At 39.3% G+C, this 15,076-nt stretch overlaps 1 protein-coding gene across 1 annotated transcript in view; it reads left to right on the top strand.

The window, feature by feature from the left end:
• TPH2 (tryptophan hydroxylase 2) overlaps nucleotides 1-15,076 on the top strand; it is a 61,388-nt gene that overhangs the window by 23,469 nt on the left and 22,843 nt on the right. The window contains exons 6-8 of the mRNA XM_009327664.1: nucleotides 914-1,110; nucleotides 2,910-3,045; nucleotides 8,512-8,638. Coding sequence (XP_009325939.1) covers nucleotides 914-1,110; nucleotides 2,910-3,045; nucleotides 8,512-8,638 — 460 coding nt within the window. The remainder of the gene's footprint in view (nucleotides 1-913; nucleotides 1,111-2,909; nucleotides 3,046-8,511; nucleotides 8,639-15,076) is intronic.

Raw genomic sequence — 15,076 nt, 5'->3', positions numbered from 1 at the left:
ATGGCCCATGACCATGGCACGGGAAATTCCTAAATACAGCTAAATACAAGGCAGTGCAAATTGGAAGGAGCCCTTCATACTCTTCACACTGCCAGTCAGTTTTGAATTAGCTGTAACCACTCAAAGCAAATCTTGGATGTCAGGGACAGATTAGCAGGTACCCCGGAAGGCTCCTGCTTTGCAATTTCTGTGCATTTTTGTAAGGGGGAGGAGGCAGAGGAACGGTGCAGAAGGAAAAAAGAGAGATGTAGAAGCTTAGTTTCACCTATGCTAGACTCTTGGCTCTGAGGTGAGCTTCCTCATGATGTAGTCCTGCATGAATTTGGGGTTCCAAACATATCTGCACATGTAAGCAACAGTCTAAACAATGAATACACGTATTTTAATTGGATCCACACATTTCTAGACATCTATGTAATTGCCTAATCTTCACTTTGTAAAATGCTAGGTAATGATGCTGTGTGAATATTATGTATTTTAAAGAATGCATAGAGCATGCAATCTGCTGATGGTCTTACTGAATCTACAAGTTAGACTGAGTCAGGATCTTCAGCTAACCACTTGAAAAGGCATCAGTGGCAATAAACAGAGATATATTACTCTGGGATAGGAATATGGCATATAACAAATCCATCTTTCTACTATGATATGTACAAAGATTAAGAAATATCTCATTGCTTAATAAGGAAAACAGTTCTTAAGAAATAAATGTAACATGTACAACATAACATCAAGAAGAAATTCTAAGGAAAAAAAATCTAGTTGTAATTTTAAAATAGTTTTTAATAGTTTTAATAGGCTCTGTCTGCCTTTATTTATTTAAATAATACTTTTCACAGAAATTTTGCCATCCAGAGTCTGTCTTGAATCTGGTTGTATTCAAATGTATTTTGTATTATTTTATTTTTTACAGTGGTCAACCCATTCCCAGAGTGGAGTACACAGCTGAAGAAATTAAAACATGGGGAGTGGTATTTAGGGAACTCAGTAAACTCTATCCCACCCATGCTTGTCGTGAATATTTAAAAAACTTTCCTCTGCTGACCAAGTACTGTGGATACAGAGAGGATAATGTGCCTCAGCTGGAAGATGTTTCTATTTTTCTTAAAGGTAAGATTCATATTTGGTTTGTCAATAGATACAGTTTCGTGAAAACACTCTTTTCTGTTAGTACGAAATACAAAGAACATTGAATGAAAAGACTCCCAGCTTTGTCAGTGGACTTTGGTTTAGTCTGAAGTATCATTCTGTATTTGACATTCTCCATGGCAGAGAGTTTGTTGAGTCAAGACAGTTATATATATGTACCTGCAGGTATGAAGCTGAGAGGAATTAAACAGCTGAACACATATCACATGATGTTATCTTGCCCAGGGAGAAAAGTCCTTCAGTATGATGAAAAGAAAGAGCAGCGTTAGCTCTGCTCTTCTCATTGCCACAGGGTGAGTGTTCTGATAACTGCAGTGGGCATCCCCCAAATATCCAGGCAGGTAAAAGAGGGAATGAAATCTCAAGATAACTGAATTTAAAGAGGAGAGCGGGTCTGGCACGTTGTTGTACAGCCTGGTGAATATCAGGCTTTCCTGAGTGCCCAAGACTTCATGAAGCTAGTCATTATATTTGTACGTTGAAAAAACTCAATGGGACTCCATAGGTAATCTGGTACTTCTCTTTTATGTTATTTTTAAGGAGTCAGGATATTACATATTTAAATTTGAAAATACCCTTCTTTTTCATCTGTAATGGAAATGTATCCCATATGGAAGGAGAAGTGGCAGACGTGAACCTGCAGTTTTTAACTCTAGAGGAAAAGCTGCCAAAGAGTTCAGTTAAGATTTTCTCTTCTCCTCAGGGGTCCCTTCAGATACATACACTTGTTCTTTCATCCTCTTGCTCAGGAGCTTCTGGAGCTCAGGAACTAAAATATTATAAAGACAGCTGTTTGGGAAAAAAAAGTTATGTGCTGTTAAGTGTTATGAGAAAAAATAGCGAAGTGTTTTGTCCCAGATGTGCATGGAAAATTTTTAACTAAGGGAAATAAAAAACTTGTAATGAAAGGCTTACTTTCCCCAGTCCCTGCTTCATCCGTAACTCTTGTTTGTGAAACACCTGCATTTACTAATAACTGACTCATGACTCTGAATTTGGTTGTGTCCTCCTGGGTCTCTCATCTGTTGTGTTATGGTCTCTAAGGAATGATGCCAAAGTGTACAGGTTCCTTCTTCCCAACTAGAAACTCAAAACCTCACACTTCTTTCAGAAATAATGTTTTCAGACTAAATACGACAATAGTAGTGTCTGTTGAAGAAAAACTTGGAATATTCTCCTGTAAACACTTGGAAAGAGTAAAGAAAGAATTTGGGAGAGAAGTGTCCTTTTCAAAGTCACTGAGTCTGAAATAATTCCCCACTGGGACTAATCTGACAAAGGAACACTTTGTTAAATAAATGAGGACCTCAGCTGTGAAAGTCAGTATTTTACTGTCACAAACAGTATTTTATCTGTAAAAATAAGGACAGGTTTGATTTAAACCTATTCTGGTTTTTTAGATTTTAATGTATTTTACAGAAGTCATCTTCTGTTTTGGAAACTTCTCTTCTGTTTGGTACTAGACATGAAAATCAGATACTTGGTGATTTGAGAACATCACTTATGGTACCTTACCATCTTTTCTAGACAAAGGTATTAAAACAAACTTTGAAATACCTCAAGCTGTTTTCAGTAAACATATGCTAGCAATGCAAAATATTCTTGTATGTAATAGATGAAAATGATGTGTGGTGATCTTCAACCAAGATATTCTGTGTGTCATACTTCTGGTAGCATAATTAACTATAGATCATTACCTGTCCTCAGAAATGGATATAGGGATATATAATACGGTCTTTCATTATCTCCTTCACTTTCAGAAAGGTCTGGATTCACAGTGAGACCAGTTGCTGGATACCTATCTCCCCGAGATTTTTTGGCTGGCTTAGCATATAGAGTTTTTCACTGTACTCAGTACATACGACATGGCTCAGATCCTCTCTACACACCAGAACCGTAAGTTGCTACGTTTGCTTTAGTGCTGAAAAAATATGATCGCTGGATTCTTAAAAGACCCAATCGAATTTGCCAAGATTGAAAAGAGGAACCTTCCTACAAAGGTAAACATCTAGTTACACCATTGATGACAAAACCCTTCACATTGGTGAGCCAGAATTTAATTCAAAGGCTTCTTTTGGAATTTTTACTTTTCTTAAATAACTAGGCTATTTATATGGTGGGTCAAAAAATTCTGTCTGGATTATTTTTCAGTGGAAAATGGAGTTTTCAACTAAACATTTTGAAAAAGTATCTAAAATTTTATTTTCTGGTGGACAGCTAAGGAAAGAAGTTGGGAAAAGAAGCCCTGAATCCCTTGGAAAAAATTGCTTTCAGATTGATAATTTGGTCTTCTTGTGTCCTCATTTATCTTTTTGGGGCCAGACTCCACAGCTGAACTTCATTTCTCTCCTATAACACAATACAAGCAAGTCATGAGGCACCGTTCTCCCACCCAGAGAGGATATTAGATATGAAGCCTGTTACAGGGAACATGATAGAAATAAGAGACACTTTAATTATGACTTTCATGGGACAGCATTGCAGCTTTTCCAAAACAGAATATTGCGAGTTTGGATGAAATATTTTGGCATTTGGTCTCTTGATGAAAAGTGGGGAAAAAAAAGATCGAAGCAATTGTAGTTCTTGTCTTGTATCATATATGGTGTACTCTGTGCAGTAATAACAGAACAATACATGTCAGATAATATGGAGGTAGTTTCACCGAAGGCATCCACTGATCTGGTAACCACAGGAATGGCATTTTTGCAGTGCATCAGTCACCAGACGGTTAGCATGAAATTGTAACTGTTGTTTATTCAGCTTGTACTATTTTGGTGTATTTTATTTTTGCCAAAATTTACACAAAGGGTTCACATATATATATATTCAGCTCCAGTCCTGTAAACACTTGGACCCATACCTAACTTTGATTTAATGAATAGACTGCTGAAACCATGGAATATATTTTTGGATATAAAAGGATTGGTGGAACCACATATTAACCTGTCCCTAAAAATGCTCTAACATTATTCTGGCAGGAGTCACCAGGTGGTGCTGTTATACACATATATACTTTTTTTCTCAGCATGTGAACTGGGCAAAGTATTTGCTAAAATGCTATGAGGCTAGTTTTGTGTGTGTGTTTTTATTGGGAAAGAGGTGGTAATCCTTTGAAGGAATTCACTCACTTCTGTAACCTCTGTAATTAGAACTTTAAACTCTTGAATTTGTAGGCAAATTGCTACAATGTAAAACTCTGAAAGAAGGGCTTGAATATACAATGCTGGACCTCTTCTGGTCTATCTGAAAATATCTGTAGATATTTCAAAAAAATAAATTATATTTGGGAAGTACCAGGTTTTGCACCAATGATTTCCTCTCCTGTGGGAAGCCAGTGTTTCAGATTGCAGCACCTGCCAATGCTTAGCAAAAGAATAATGACATTTGTTAACTTAATACGAACTAGGAGATCATTTTCATCTATTGATAGGGGATTTAGGTACATAACTCCAACAGGAACAAAGGAAGGAACATCTTCCAGGAAACAATTAAGTGCATCTGTGCTTTTGCTGATGTTCTCTGGTTCGTTGATTTGTATATTTGAGACCCCTGTAGTTTTCAGGATGCTGCTTACATTCAGAATTATGCAGTGTATCATAGCTGATCCTTAGCAGTAATGGCAACTACTTTTTTGTAACCTTTCTGGTCATGGTGTCTGGAAAGTCACTGTGTAGTAATACTAGTTCAATTAGAATGAAGATTTTTATCCCTTATTCAGGCTGAACCTAAAAATCCAGGTTATGGTCCTAACAGCTCTAAATATGACTAACAGAGGAATTAAGTTGTCATTTTCTAATGATGTTACTCTCTTCCTGCAGACCTACTTGTTCAGAAACCACATGAATTAAATAATCTGTACTATCAGGAACTCCATAGGAAAATTTTGAAAATCCCTTTTAAAATGTGTTCAATTTTTTTCATAAGATAGAGCATATAGTAAGTGTTATCAGAAATGTAGAGTGAAATTCTGGCTTTTTTGTAAGCAGCAGCAAAACTAAACTGACTTGAGTGGGGACAGCTCTTCATCTTCTGCAGTAGCTTCAATGCCCTGAGATCTGCTGGTTGATATATGGGGCCATAACGAGGTTTGCTGCGGGTCCCTGGCTTGGTGAATGTTGCATTTCAATGATATAAACCTAGTAAAAAGACTCCCTTTGACTTCAGTGGGCTTTCCATCAGATTTAACACCCAAGCTATAGAGCTAGATACAAATTAGAGAGTTCATTTGGTTTGATCTGTATCACTACTATATGCATTTTAAAACATTTCTTCCTGAGTTTCATTATGTTTCTACTACATTCACAGAGCTGTATAGATTTGCTCTGCTCTGCTAACTAATTTACTCCAAGAAAAATCTTTTGCTGTGAAAAGTGCATTACGAAAATCTTATTTTCTCTGAACAATGTGTGTGAATAAATTAAAGGAACTTAATTATTTCCTAAATAAAACAAAACAAAAGAATCAAGCCTTGGTAGTTAAGCGAAGAATTATATTGTTTAGACTATCTATAAAGGGCCAGACTGGCAGAGAAATCTAAGAGACTCCAATGACAATCCCAAATGCTGGTTCATGGTTCTGCTTCGAAGATTTGATTTTTTGGGGTTTTATTTTTGTTCATATGTGTTTGTTTCAAGCTATCCTCTTTATAACTGCACGTTCAAAATACTACTTTGCATGGTTTTAATGGAAGAATCTACAAGTTAAAGGCATGAGAGAAATACCTTCTGCCTCCTCATCCTTCTCCCCCTGCCAGGAGAGACAAGTTAATGGGGCTAGGCTTTGTCTGTTCTCATTTTGTCTGCAAGGATGGAAGTGACACAAGGAGCCTGTGTCCCAGTGCAGAACTAGAAATAACATGTCTTCACTTATTTGTTTCTGGGAGTTGTTACCTCAGCACAGGAAAATAGGGATGTAGACACTGACTCAGCTACTAATAGTGGTGATGCTGCTGTAGAAGCCTGCCTGGAGACAAGCATGCTTACCTGAAGCCAGGAACTTGAAGCCAGTCCCACTATATCTTCTTTGCTCTCATTATTTGAACTACTGATATGAAGTTATCTTAAATATATCTGGACTGATGCAGTGCAACATAGGTGAAGTGCTCAGCAATCGGTGTTCGTTTCTCTAGTGAAGATGGAAAGTGGAGTTAGAGCTTTGGACTTCCAGAGAATGGGCTTTGTGGCCCATTTCTGTGTTGGAAGGTGATGGTTGGATGAGTCGGGTTCCTCCAGTGAATTGTTTGGTACTGGGAATTCTCTGGGTGTACCTATCAGACTGCAAGCTCAATTTCCCTTTTTCTTATCGTTAGCAAGCTAAACCTTTCAGGAGATGACAGAAGAAATTGTTGTGACTGAAACTGAATAAATAATGGAGGGTCGTTAACCTGTGATGATTATCCACTCAAGTGATTCAAACCATCTCCTGAACAAAGAGATGGATACCATGCAGAGCCAGCCAATTCTTTAAGTCTGAGCTCCAGTGAGGAATGGAGTAGTATCTAAGCTATGGGTCTTGTGGTAGGGAACTTTAATCATCTTGCAAGACTCAGAGCATCACCAAAGGGGTGTGGAAATCATAAAAGAAAAGCCTTCTTACCGGCCACTTTTGAAGAAATTGGGAATTTCCCAGGCTCTGAAAGGACATGCAATGATGTAGAAACAAGGGAGGAAATATCTGCCTTCCAGGAGGAAGGACAAGCTTTACCAGGCAGTGGAAAACAAATGCAAACAATTTTCCTTATGTAAGTATGATGTCTGATACTGTTCCTAGCCAGCTGTACATATCAAACATGTTTCACGCGTGGGTGTTGACTAAAAAATACTGGTACACAGTAAACTTGAGCGCTTAGCCTATATCACTACAACTGAATCTCTAGTCAATGTCCTCGGACCATGTTCGTTTTATCATGTCAGGCACAAGAGTATCTGTTTACCTCCCCAGCTTCTTTGGGAAATACATATGTCTAGGAAGGAAGAGAAATGAAATCTGGAAATTCCTCTGTACTGTTGAGTGAATTACTCATACATGAGGTTGGCTCAAACTTGTCATGCACAACTTCAGGGCAGTGCTTGTCTCACCAAAAAGTGTGAATATAACATGAGAAAATGTTGGTAAGCGTCTGTCAGTGAGGCCATCTGGGCTGAGAAGAGCCCAGGCATTGTATGTAGCCCTCCAATACTGGAACTATATTTGATAAGCGTTTGGTGAGGCAAACTAGGAATGCCAAAAAAGCTAATCTTCATTTGCATGCATTCAGAAACTACTCCTATCTACCTAGACATGGTTGGCACGGACTTTTTGGTGAAGAGTACTGAGTAAAGAGACTTTAAATTATATAGAGGGTTGTTTTTCTGTTCATGATTTAACTGAAGTGTCAGGTTCTGTGTCTTTTCAAACAAAAATAGTTTATAAAAGACAAACTGGATGATTTTGGATAGAAGGCAGAAAACCTGATGTTTTCTCCCTGCCTTTAAAACATTTGTTCACAGCTTAGAAAAAAAAAAGAGAAATGTCTTTGAAGAGACAAAAGCAAAGGAAATGTCAGATCCGATTTTTAAATTGAACTTTACTACCAAGTCCATTATTTTCTGTGAACAAACGCACCAAAACTTTCAGAATTGTTTGAGAGCTTTTGTAGATGATGCATGTGCACTTTCGTTAGGTTGGTCAGCAGTTTTTTGTACACTTACATCTGCACTTTGTTGTGACTAATAATGCACTTACAGGTGTGGACAGTAGTTCCTTCTAAAATGATTCGGGTTCTCTCCTTTTTCTGAAATCTGCTTGGTGAAAAGTGGACTGTGTAACAAAAGTACTCAGTAATTGCAGTAGGAAGTCAGGACTAAATGAGAAATTAAGCACATAGAAACCTCTGTAAATATTGCCCTGAATTTCTAGTGGCAAGTGGCAAGATGTTTGGTTTTGGAGCTGTACCCAGGTGCGGAAAGGGGAATGGAGAAGAGGAAGAGGGAATGTGTTGGATTTTGAACTTGATTTATGTGGAGAGAAATGCTGAAAACTGTCCTTGTGAGACATCTGGCTTTCCTTTGGGCAGTTTGGTCTTCATGGTACTAAGCCTGGAAGACAGCAGTGATCAGGCCCTCCCACTCAATCTAGAAATGATGGGGAAATCACGGAACAGGTGGGGTTAAGTGACATGTAACCCATTTAATAGAAGCAAACCTGTATGTTTCTACAGAACCATACACAGGGAAGAACAACTATTCTGTAAAAAATATGTTTCATGGTAAGACTTTTAAAGTAGAGGTCAGACACACGTAAAATGGCTTATGTTAAATTAATTATGGAATGATTATGGAATTAATTTCTGTAATGACTCTCTTTTCATTTCCATTCCCTTAGGGATACGTGCCATGAACTCTTGGGACACGTGCCTCTACTTGCTGATCCCAAGTTTGCACAGTTTTCACAAGAGATAGGACTTGCTTCACTGGGAGCATCTGATGAAGATGTTCAGAAATTAGCCACTGTGAGTCAAAATCTTTTTGTGGCATGCTCTCTCATCTGTTCTCCTCTTTGGTTGATGAAGTGACGTGCAGTGTCTTATTAGAGCTGACTGCATTTTCAGGTTGCAGATGACTACGATGTGACAATCACAGAGCTTTAGGTATTTTTCCATTGTTTTTAATAAAAGCAAAGCTGAACACACTAGTCTTCAGGTAGTCAGTTTTACTTTTTATGTGCAATAACCACCAATTTTCAGGGCTAGCTGAGATGGATTTTGTCTGCTTTAAGGTACTGAAAACAAGTAAGCAAGGTAATTTTGAAAAAAAAAAACAAACAACCACAACCAAACCCACCAAAACCCCAACATTTTGGCCTGTGCTCTCAGCATTACACTGTTAGCTCCTCCACAGGTAGCCACTTTGGCTTTTAGCACTGCTATTTCTGTACTCACTGTTCTGTTTTGCAGCTGTTCACTGTATTGTAGTGTATGATGGATTTTGAGATGATGTTGCATCCTCGCTACTGCTCCTGTTGGAGAATATGTAGTTACTAAGTGCAGCAGTAGATCTAGACCTAGGTCAAGTGATTTGATGAACTATAATTTAGTTCACCTTTAATCAAGATTATCTTTAATCAAGATAATTTAATGAACTATATTGTATTAAAAACAAGTCCATGTTTAAATATTTATCTCATGAAAAACTGTGAAAACCAGCAAAAGAATTGGTTACTTTAAATCTTATCTAGCATACTTCTGCATTTCTACACGAGAAGTGCAGTGGGGATTTAAAGGGTTGGAAATAATTTGGACACAGTGTTGAAGGCAGATTCAAACCAGGTTCAATCAAACTGTAATAATTTTGATGCACTGGCTTAGAGTCCCATCTGCTGAAAAAGGAGTTTGTACCCATTTGTTAGCTTTTTCTCCTGTAGCCTTCCAGAAGTGGCCACCAAATTTATTTAATCAAATGGGCCTCACTCCTTAGTTAGACAGGCTCGGTGTCTTGCTCATGGCGAGTTCCTCTCACATGCTTCAGGGTGTGTTCCTTGGTTTTCTAATGGATGTCTACTGAGAAGAAACTGTTGTTTGTATGGATGAATCATGAAAGTTGTGTGTCTGTTTGCACACTTGCGAGGAAGGGACTTAGTGGGAAGCAGACCTACCTTGTCATGACCTGCAGCCTCAAAAGAAACTAGCTAAGTGGCTGTCCCTGTAGGTACTTTGAGGAAAACAGTATGTCCAAGTCTTTCACCCCCAAATAACCTTGGATGACATGGGCTTGTTGCAGAGGACAATGTTGGGACTGATCTGTTTGGGGAGAGATATTAATATAAAGTGACCTCTGAATATTACATAAATGCTTTTACTCCTCCCCCTCACACAAGTTCCCAGTTATGACTGACTGTGTCATCCAAACAATGAGCTGCTCCTGAATCACAAAGCCAAAAATAAAAGATGACAGCTGAATCACTTTCCCTTATCACACTGAGAAGCTGATATCTGAGTCAAAGTTGATTTCTCCTCCCATGCCGGAAATAGCTCCTTCAGATGGAAGAGACATTTAGAATGAGACTTAAGGTAACCCAGGTGGTGTTATTTTTCATAGAAGCACAATGAGGGGCTGTACTCCCCTGGGGCAGGTGCTTGACAAATACAGACATGTTACTTGCCCTAAAATTTGCAATGTAAACAGTCGACTTGAGAGCAAATAGAAGGAACATCTCTCAGCAGTGAGGGTGAGGAGGCCAAGAAATTCATTCAGCTGAGCACCAAATGTCACCCGAGGTGCTATTAACTGACTTCTGCAACATTTGGTCCCACTTCCATCCTAGATAACAACCAGAGACGCAGCGAGCTGAGAAATGCCAGCCAAGAGTCTTAACACAGAAAAGCAGTGCAGGTTCCAGCGAGGCAACTTTAAAGTAAATAGAGAAACAAATGAGTGTAGAGAGAACATGCATATTAACGAGCTTGAAGCAATATGCCCAAAGCAAGCTTGCCATTAGCATGACCTGTTTCAAAAGATAGTGACATTAACAGCTGAGCCATTACAGGGAGGACAGTGGCTTTAGGAAGAGAGGAAAACGCCTCTTAGGAATTCAGACCAGAAAGGGAAGAATTATTACAGGTGATTTTGCCATCTTTCACTCCATTCAGCTTTCAAAAGCCACCATGCATCAGCCTTGATAGATCTGCTTGTTGTGCCCCATCAGTCCTGAGCTGCAAAGGAAACGTGCTGATGTTTTTGCCCCTGCAGAGCTGACATGGTGGATGTAGAGCAAGCTGGAGCCTGGTCCCTGGGCAGACTAGAAGTATTTGCTAAATTGCAGTTAGTCACATCTGTGCAGCCCCACTGAGAGCAGGGATTAAATGGGAGAGCATGGCAGAGGCCCTGACGCTGGCTAGCTGGAGAGGAAAGGATGGCTGCAGGGTAAGAGGGTTGAAAAGGAAGGATGTGAGCTCCCCTCATCCTCTTGTTTGAGTCTGGTAGTCAGATTGGGGCAAGGAGAAAGGAATGGCTTCTGCTCCTTTTTAGACTTAAGCATTCTTACCATGAGAAGTGGAATATTGAAAGAGCCAAGCAACTGTCTTTGCAATGTTTTTTTCAGAGATGCAGTTTCCTTTACAATGTTTTAAGAGAGTAAGAAAAAGGGAAGACACAAAAAACAAGTGACTGAAAGATATGTTACTGAAACAAAACAAAATATTTGCACAATCCAGTTTTTTGCTTGTAGTGTGGTATAATGTGGTTACTAGTTGAGGAAATACAATATTGACCATGCATGTCTGAGTGCTAATTATTATCATCATCATCATCACTAATGTCTTGTGCTACTCTGTGTGACTTTCTAAAAATGCATTTGAGTTGATTTGTCTGTCAAATCAACTGTCTTTTCTGCTTACCTATCAAACCATAAACTGTAGGGAGGACTTGACACGAAGTGTTTCAACTAATTTATATAATATGTCATTTACAACACATTTAACAGCATATAACGTAAGGTTTTGTCAGGAAAATTGTACAAAAAATATACCTCAGTTTACATTTCAGTATTACCTTGTAATTTGTGGACCTGGGAGCCAGAGAACAGCTTTGTAAAGCTGCGAGTTGATAAGCAGGATCCTGTCTCTCTTGCTAATGGCAGAAATGACTCCCAGCTCCTGCTGAGCTGTTTCAGCACAGCTCAGGTTGTCCCTTCATGATGCAGTATGTATAGGATGTCTTTATGTATATAAAATTCATGGGGGCACGTTAGCTGGTGGTGGTTCAGAAAAGAGGAAGTTAGCAAAGTGTCTGTGGTTTGCATGCATCAAATCTTTCCACTCAAGAGTTTGGCCACTAGGGACTAATTAGTCACACAATTTTTATTACAGTGGTTTCTTACTGGAAGTTACGTTTAAACCTTCAGTTCTCTAGAACTGTAAAATTGTCACCTTTTAATCTTTCTTGATATTTGTTCTGGTATTTTAACAGTGTGGGACAGTAGAAATCAAGACGTTTCTCTTGTTTTTGCTAGCCTTTATGCAGAAAACCACAATAGTGAGTTACTTCTGAATTTGAAGGACTTGTGTGTGATGAGGTCTTGTAAGTGCATTTCAGGCTTGTTATGAATCTAAATGTTTTATCTTGCCTGGATGATGATTGAGGCCAATGGTTTATTTCGAAAGCTGACTTTAATTTATCTGTATACGTATCACAAACAAAATATTTTCGATTTATATGCTGGGATAAAAATAACATTCAGGACCACCTCTCTGGGAGAAGTCGGGGGTAATTCATGTGAGCTTACTTGCTTGTCTTCTCTCAGGATCCACGTTATCTGGTCTTGTTGGCTTCGCTCTAGTTCTTCTCCCACGCTGAACAACTGGCACATAATTCAGGACAATTACATGTTATGTTTGCTGAGGAGATAGCCAGAATGGAAGAAACAGGAGCATTGCACATAAAGACTGAGTTGCATCTGGTAACTTCGGGTAGACACAGCGTTCATGGTCTCACTAGACAGAGCAGACTGTTGCAAGTCTCTCATCTTCACAAACAACAGATTAGATTTCCCAGAGGGGCTATTGATAGTGCTAGGCCATAAGTACAGCTTGTGAACTGGATTACTGTCTTCCTCCATGAATGAACAAATGGAGCCGAGAAGAAAACTATGAAAATATTTGAGATTTCGAACATTCCCACTGTGCATCTGAAAAAACAAGACTGCTTGAATGTTTCTCATTTATAGTTGAAAATGATAGACAGTGAACTAAGCACTGTGGTAAGTCTGTGATCAGCTCCCCTGCTGAAGCTATTCTGCCATATAAAAATAATTATGCATTGGCCAGCTGAAACCTGGTATTATAGCCCAAGAGCTATGGCATTCACTGAGCATATTGAAGTTTAACATTCAAATCTCTGTTCGGTCTTTTTCCTGTATCCCAGTTGCGTGCCATGATTGTGTGACGAATGCCAAGAGTGAGCATGGCGAGTACCCGAAGTCCAGTGGTGACATAGTGGAGTTTTCCTGCAAAGGAGTCGCTTCCAGCTACACCTGTAGTTAATGAATAAAGGAGCTGCAGCATGAAGAGCTGGGAGTGAATATGATTTAAAAACTGCTTGAGTAAATTTTGACGGACTTACAGGAGACATAAGAAATTACTCTGATTTGGGAGGTGTGTCACTTAGGGAAGATGAACCGATTCCCAGGGTAAAAGCTAGAACTATAAAGCTGAAATCAGGTATGATGGATCACTATAGCCAGACGTAATCCTGCCACACAGCATGAGACTGGAAATACAGTGATCCGTATTGTCCATCAGTAGATGGCCTGGGCTATGTTTCTGTTCCTGACTTTGACCAGGCAAAAACACCCATATGCGGATGTATTTGTGCAAAACCTGAAACTGATACAAGAAGCAGAAGAGAAATCTGATGAAGCCTTGTGGCTTTCTTAATCATTACAAAGTCATACAGGTGTGTTTGAATCAGGAGTGAAGGATAACTTACTGATGGATTACTTTCCTTTGGTTGGTGAAATGTTGCTGGGCACACTGACTGCTGCTCTAAAAGCATGCCCTAATTTGTGGGCTTGCTCTGCGTAATGTTCTAAAGGAATTAATAACAGGTAATGGTCTCCATTTTTTAAGGGTTTCTTTCAGCAATACTTTTTGATAAAGTAGCTGAAGCACTGATGTAAATTCCTTCCTACAGTATGCATAGGTAATAGGTAAGCAGAAAAGATAGTACATATATCACAGAACAGGATTAAAGGGGAAAAAAACCTTGTAGATTCCAGGGATCAATAGTTAATATTTTAGAATACTGCAGTGTTCCCCTGCAGTGCATTTTCACAGCCATCACGTCAGAGATTCATGGCACAAGAACAAAATCTCAGCAGCGATACCTAACTAGCTTTGTAGCTCAAAACCAAATGGCTCTGTACTACATAAAAATAAGCTAGCACTCCAGAGAAGTTACTACAGGGAGAATTTTAAGAGTTCTGTTGCTGAAATGTGAGCAAATGCTCAATGTTTTCTGCAGGAATTGTGACAGTTTGTTGACGCCTTTGTTCTGGATTTGGAGAGTCTGTTTCCAGGTTTGGATCTGTAATAATTGCTGTGCTGGTCAGGCCACATGGCTGGTGCCTTGTGCCCAAGTGCGGTCATAAATAGCTGCTTAGGAGGGATGGAAGAACAGGATGAGCATATCTGATTCTTTTCAAACATTTTCCAGGTTTCTGACCACTGGGAATCTCTGGGAACTCTTGAGCCAAATGTGGTTTCTATGTATTTAATTATCCTGAATGGATTTCTGTCCAGAGACAGCTGTTTATCTTTGAAGACATGTACGTTTTTAGTACCTGCAGTAACTTTGGCAAAGAGCTCTATGGCTCAACTATTCACTGCCTGATGAACTGTCTCCTTCTGTTGTTTTTAACCTGATTCCTACTAGCTTTTTTGTATTTGAAGAGAGAACGATCAAATCATCCCCGTATGCTTTCTGTATGCCATCGTGACTTTACAGAACTGTTTCATTTTCTCCCTTAGTTGTCTCCTTTTCTGGTTTGAAAAGCAATTGTTTGTTTAGTTATTCGTCATGTGGAAGATGCTCTGTAACTTTGAGCGTGTTATTCCTTCCATGATCCTTTCTACCTTTCCAGCTGGAACTGGAAAAGAAAGGCGATATCTCAATCACCAGACTGGGGAGTGAGGTAAACGAGCAGTTCGAACCCTAATCCGAGTTTTGGTTAAGAGCAGCACTGTGGAGTTAAGCCAGTTTTGGATGTGCTTGCTATAGAAGTGGGAGCCTTTCGTATGGCAGGAGGAGTGAACCTGATGTTGTAGAGCTGACATGGTTTGCTGCTTAGGGACGGGAGAAATGGGCTGCATGCAGGAGGGAAGTAGGATTCAGTGGATCCATCTTTATCAGCCAGCATCGCTATTTAAGGATACGAGTCCCTGCAGTTTCTGATC

The sequence above is a fragment of the Pygoscelis adeliae genome, unplaced genomic scaffold (genome assembly GCF_000699105.1).
Source record: "Pygoscelis adeliae isolate BGI_AS28 unplaced genomic scaffold, ASM69910v1 Scaffold113, whole genome shotgun sequence".
Taxonomy (NCBI): Eukaryota; Metazoa; Chordata; class Aves; order Sphenisciformes; family Spheniscidae; genus Pygoscelis; species Pygoscelis adeliae.
The sequence above is the reverse complement of the archived record's forward strand: the minus strand, read 5'-3'. Positions and strand labels throughout refer to the sequence as shown.